We start from the raw sequence: 6,288 nt of genomic DNA, 5'->3' as shown, positions 1-6,288 counted from the left end.
ACTTTGAAAAACCTAAAAGAACCCTTTCGATGGTAAGCTTGGAACATCATATGATGGGTGGGCCGATATGAAAGTCAAAGAGGTTATTCTTGGAAGCTTTTTTACATTGGGAAGGATCACCTTAATAAAAGTAATGTGTAAAATGTTTAAGAAAAAGTGCATGTATGTGTGTGCGCACATGTAGGAGGTGAGAGAAAGAGAAAAAAGAATTCATTGACATGAAGCTTTTGAAAGGGTTTGTAATAAGAAAACTATATTTGAAGTTAAAAATGATAAATTATTTTTGAAAAATACTAACATGTCAATAATTAATAGACTTGATCATTTGATTTTTTAATTACGATAATATCATTAATTAAGTACTTTAATAATTGTTTTACTACAATACATGTTATCTTAATGTTCAATATTGCAATGTCTTGAATTTAGACTAATTTCAAAGATTGAAGTTCAAAATTCCATTTTAAAAAAAGAACTTTAGTTTTCTAAATATGGGTGACCAATTCTCTTATACATTAATTAATTAGTTTGAGAGAGAGAACCTTAGTAGGAGGACCTTACATAAAAGTAAAAGTTCGGGAGGACAAAGGGAATATGAAGATGAAATGTGTGTGTGTTGGAGCTGGAGGCTATAAATAGCCATGCTAAACAAGGGCATGGGTCTGGTCTGTGGCCCCTCTGTGAGAGAGAGAGAGAGAGAGAAGGAGAGAGAAAACGATGCAGAGACGCAACGATCATTCCAATGTTTTTTTTTTTTTTTTTTTGCAGTTCGTATCGTCCTAGTATGAGATGACGTTCAACGATGACACTAATCAAAACAAGGTCCAAAGATTTCCATACTAATTTTAGCTCTAGAAGCTTGAAAGGACTGGTCGTAAAGATTTTTGTCGTGAGGATTTTGTGAAAGTTGCCGTCCAAGGAGATTCGAAGTCATGGCAGCTGAGGTCGGTGAGCCGAGGCCAGCAAGAGACTAAGAAATGATCAAGAAAGGGACGTGACGGTGGCACACAGAAGGCAATCGTCAAAGGACTTTAAAGCTAATGGCAGGCACTAATGCTCCTCTTAAGCCTAGATTAAGGGGGACAAGGAAAGCTTTTCGCTGGGGTTGGGTCACGGCCGGTGCTAAATTCAAAGTGTTGTGTGTGTACGCGCCGCGTGACAGGACCGCGACTTGCTTGGAGGACGACTTGGCCTCCCGCGCCGCCTCTCTCCCGCCCTTTTAAGGACCCCCTCCTCCTCTCTCTTCCCCCTTTAAGGCCTTTATTCAAACCCCGGCACACACGCACACGCTTAGCTTTGAGAAGCCTGCAGGAACTCTTCTACTTTGTATATATCCCACAGCACATGCCTTGCTCTATCCTTGAGCTTTTTATTGGCATGCAAAGGTCCTTCTATCTAGCCCGAGTCCCTTCAATTTCGATCCAGTTTTTCCCATGAAGAAGAAGATCAGAGATGGTAGTGGCCTTCTATTGGAGCCTGTGGGTACTGCTCACATGCTGGGCTCCCAAGGGACGGGGGCCTGGAAGACGCCGCCCACAAAAATGGCGTGGACGTACTCGTGGGCAGAGTACGCTCTAAGCAGTGGGTCACGGCGGCTGGCGGGGGTCATTGCGGTGGCCGGCTCCTGCTTGTGCTTGTACATGCTTCTAATCATTGTGAAAAGCCACCACCCATGTTGGAACTCCATAAGCTGCAAGAGTCTACTGACGACGCATGGAAACCACCACAGAGATATTGAGAGTGACCACACAGCGAAGGAAGCCATGGATTTGCAAGCATCAAGTTTCACGCCTCTTATAAGTCTTCCTGCACAAGGCCGGGCCTTTGCAGAAACGCCAACATCGTCCACCAATTTATCACACATAGTGTTTGGGATTGCAGCCTCCTCTCGCTTGTGGGATACGAGAAAAGAGTACATAAAGCTATGGTGGAGGCCTCAGAACATGCGAGGCTTTGTATGGTTGGACAAGGAAGTAAAGCCTACAAGGGAAGATACCTCCACACTCCCCCCTCTCAGAACCTCTTCAAACACCAGCCACTTCACATACACCAACAAGTCAGGCCGCAGATCGGCCATTAGAATCTCTCGAATCGTTTCTGATACTTTCCGACTAGGCCTCCCTGATGTGCATTGGTTCGTGATGGGAGATGATGACACTGTTTTTGTCCCGGAAAATCTTGTCAAAGTGCTGTCTAAATATGATCACAGGCAATACTACTACATTGGCAGCAACTCAGAGAGCCACCTTCAAAACCTTCAGTTTTCCTACCACATGGCCTATGGAGGGGGTGGATTTGCAATCAGCTACCCCCTAGCCAAGGCCTTGGAGACTATGCAAGATGGTTGCTTAGAGAGGTACCCTGAATTGTTCGGCAGTGATGACCGCATGCAAGCTTGCATGGCAGAGCTTGGAGTACCCCTCACCAAGGAACCCGGATTTCATCAGGTGAATTTCCATCCAATTTTTGTGTCATTTAATCACTTCTTCAAATTTATTATCATCGAATTTTTAGTTGGAGGAGTTTAATTTTGGAACATGTCTCCGCTTTAATTAAGATCATCGTAGATCGTTTGAGACATTGCAAAAGTTATATGTGGTGAAGACATGGGCCTGCAGACAGCCCTCGCCGCGCGTGGGCTACACTACACGCTTACGTTGGCGTGCCTTTGGCCTCTGTTGTATTAAAAACTCTGCAATGTGCATGGGGCAATGTCCCTATCGCTCTAGCAAATGATCTTCCAATAGAAGTGTTAATTCATATAAGCCAACTAGTTCCACCATCATTGAATCGTTCTTGCCCTAATTTGTATATAATTCAAAATGCTATTTTTGAAGGGGGCCGGGGCCTTCCCTTTCGCATTGCTTGCGTATAGTGAGCGAGCTATGAAAAGCTCTAAAGTCAACGATTCTGAGCGTCATCTTTTCACCCAAGCCAGTATAATTTGTTCCTAAGCATGCATAATTCCTCCAATCATTGTGAACAAATCAAAACGTTCTACATGGAAATCAATGTTGAAAAAGTACAGCCAACCATTGATCATCCAATTATGCGCCGAAGGTTCTCACCTAAGCAACCATAATTCCTCCATATTTCTTCGTCTTTAGATTCATAGTCGTGATGACGTTGGTGTGGAGTGTTCAACGCCTCAATTAAAAACACGGCTTCATTTTGCAAAGTCAATGTTTTGGCAATGAAATCGCCGAGGATTCATGGGCGGTCAAATAGATGATTAGTATTAATCAATAGTTAATGCTTGTTCTTCTAGATTTTCTATGTTTCTCAGATTGGCGTGTTTACGTGCAGTATGACGTGCATGGCAACTTGTTTGGGCTGATGGCCGCCCACCCGGTGACGCCGGCCATATCACTACACCATGTGGGCCTGTTGGAACCAGTGTTTCCAAACAAGACGAAGTTGGGGGCTTTGAAGCATCTCAAGAAATCAATGACGGAGGATCCCACGTACTTTCTACAGCAGTCCATATGCTACGACAATGCGAGGCAATGGTCCGTCTCAGTGTCATGGGGTTTCGCGGTCCAAATCTACCGTGGCCTTTTCAGACCTCGAGAACTAGAGCTCCCTTCCAGAACCTTCTACAATTGGCGCAGGAAAGCTAACTACACCGCCTTCTCCTTCAACACAAGGGCCTTGTCTAGGCACCCTTGCAAAAAGCCCTTTGTCTTCTACATGCACAACATTAGTTCCACCAATCAAAGTGGCCAGCCAGTGATTGAAAGCCACTATACCAAAGAGGATAAGAGCCCCCCTCATTGCAAGTGGAAAATGGCCTCTCCCGAGTCATTACACAATGTGGAGGTGGTCAAAGATAGGGACGACACCATGTGGACTAAGGTTAGTGCAAACAACTATTAATCTCTCCAAACCGTTGCCCTCTAGGTGTGTTTGTTTTGTTTTCTGGGGGGTCGGGGGGTGTGTGTTGTTTGGTTGGGGGTGTGTATGCGGACGTACAAATGGCATCCAGTCATAACGTGGGAATGAAAACCATATACAACACTGTGAAGAGAAATAATCTCATTAACTAGAGACTTCTAGAATATCGATTATTCCTTTTTAAAGATTTTTTTTTAGAACTATTCATAAAGATGTGTTCCATTTACATATACTAGTACTCAATCCGGTATGTAAAAGATATTAAGAAGCGAAACGTAGGAATAGAATACAAAGAGGCAATTGGAATACAAAGGATTAATCGAATACAAAGAGTTAATCGAAATACAAAGGGTTAATAGAAGGGATTTTTTCTCTAATTTTTTAAAAATCGAGGATTTGTGTATTAATATACTATTATAAAAATATATATTAATACATATTTTTATTGGTAAAAAAAATCAGGATTTCTTTTTTGATTATAAAAGGTCAATCAGAATACAAAGGATTTTTTTCTCTTATTTTCTAAAATCCAAGATTTCTTTTTTCTCTCCTCTCTTTTCCTTTTGCCTTCTCTCCTTGTCGGTTGGTTGTCCATGGTTAATAGATAGATTATCTCCATGGTTAATAGATAGATAGATATGCTGGCAAGGCAAAAATTCCACAAAACTGCCAGCCAACTGGCAAAGCAACGATTTGATCTCATTGGCATGTTTATTCTTTTCAGGGACTTCGAAGGAAATGTTGCCACGTGGCTCCATTATCTGCTGCCACTTCCACGTCCTTGCGAATCGACGTCCGAGATTGCCAGTTCGGGGAGATCGCGGCGGCCTAAAGAAAAAACACAAAATACGGATTATTATGCATTTCACCATTTCTGTAATTAATTTTGTACATTAAAAAAAACACCGCGTGATGATTGCGAGTGTGGAAATTAATGGAGAAATTTGAAGGTTGCAAATAGGCTTTCTCAGCAACGCCTGTTTTAAACTTCGCGAGAAAAACCCGCCTAAGGAAAATAATTTTGTTTCAAAAAAGCAACCGCCACCTTAGATACTTAGAAGGCTACATTCTTGTAACTTAGGCAATGATGAGATCTCTTTTTATAATTTATTATCGAACCATGGATTTTTCTCAAAGATTTGCTTGTTTTCTTTTGTCGCGCACTTACGTACTCTTTGGCGTGTTTTGCACCGCCGTCTCCTCACAATGTAGACCTTAGTGAGGGAGGCAACCGTCTTTTCCTGTTATAGTGTCATTTTCGCCAAGGCTACACCTTAGTGCGGTCGCTTTATATGATCGTGTAACGTGTTACTGGTTTAGAGGTGGGAAAAAAGGGCTCCTATTTGATTAGGAATCTTGAGCATTTTCTTCTTGTGAGAGTAGAGCCTTACATAAGTGGGGGTTTCTTCTTGTGAAAGTAGACTCTTGCTTAAGTGGGCTTTCTTCGCTTGTTTAGGGGTGACTTGGAGTGGGAGACATAGCCTAGAAACTCCTTGATTTAGAGAGGAGCATGCATTTCTCACTTGGCTTAGTGGAGCTTCTGGCCTAGTACTTGTTAAGGGAGCAGGCTTTATTGAGGTAGCTTTTATTTGGTCATCTTTCTTTCTTGTTTAGGGTGATGTGAGTACACATAACCTAGAAAGATTCTTTTTTTTAACACCAACAATTTTTGCTTGGTATAGAAAGATCTTAGTGAGGTTGCTTCATATGATGGTCTTACTTGTTTACGGTGATGTGAGTTAACATACTGTAAAAGATTTCACTTTGATTTGCATCATGTGTGTAGATAAACCTTATTGAGGTTGATTTATGTAGTAGTTTTGCAAGTGTGGAAAAAAGGTGAACCTAGAAAAATATTCCTCTTTGATGTGACCCTTATTTCAAACAAGGGAAAGATATCTCTATAGTGAAAGAATAAAACAATCAAAGAGCTTTAGCTTTTTAGTTTAGTTTTCAATGGAATGTTTTTTACTCTTTCAAATAAAATTCCTACAAGGGAGAAAAAAATCTTACAAAAAACTTTTTCTTACTAGTTCTATCATGTTGTTTCTTAACTTTCCCTTCCTAGGCTACCTCTAAAAAAGGCTAGAAACTTTGTTCATAAATGGGCACAATTAAAAGGCATGAAAGATCTCGGCCCCCTTTGCGCAACGAATTCCGGGGTGCTAGCAACGGAAGTAACACTTCTTGTGCACGGCAGAACCTCTCACTCGGGGCCTCGCCCATGGATATCCAGACAAGAGACTAATCCCTCGGTTCTTTTAAAACCGAACCTGGAAAAACTTCCCTTGCTCAGCAAACATAGGCAATTCCTCCAGGATATTTTTAGTCTAACGTAGTCATCAAGAGCCTTAACTAACCAAACTAATCCGACCGAGCCCATAAGTTACATGG

The 6,288-nt window shown here is 41.8% G+C and overlaps 1 protein-coding gene across 1 annotated transcript; it reads left to right on the top strand.

The window, feature by feature from the left end:
* Positions 1-1,121: 1,121 nt before the first annotated feature.
* LOC147623004 (uncharacterized) lies at positions 1,122-5,030 on the top strand. The gene is made up of 3 exons (XM_086821024.1): positions 1,122-2,447; positions 3,307-3,855; positions 4,619-5,030. Exons 1-3 carry the CDS (start codon positions 1,434-1,436, stop codon positions 4,724-4,726), a joined length of 1,671 nt encoding a protein of 556 aa, XP_086677150.1. The 5' UTR covers positions 1,122-1,433; the 3' UTR covers positions 4,727-5,030.
* The last annotated feature ends 1,258 nt before the right edge of the window (positions 5,031-6,288 follow it).

Source organism: Cibotium barometz, chromosome 27, assembly GCF_041138505.1.
Source record: "Cibotium barometz isolate CiBa-2024 chromosome 27, ASM4113850v1, whole genome shotgun sequence".
In the NCBI taxonomy this organism is placed as follows: domain Eukaryota; kingdom Viridiplantae; phylum Streptophyta; class Polypodiopsida; order Cyatheales; family Cibotiaceae; genus Cibotium; species Cibotium barometz.
This window is presented reverse-complemented; position numbering and strand designations above follow the sequence as displayed.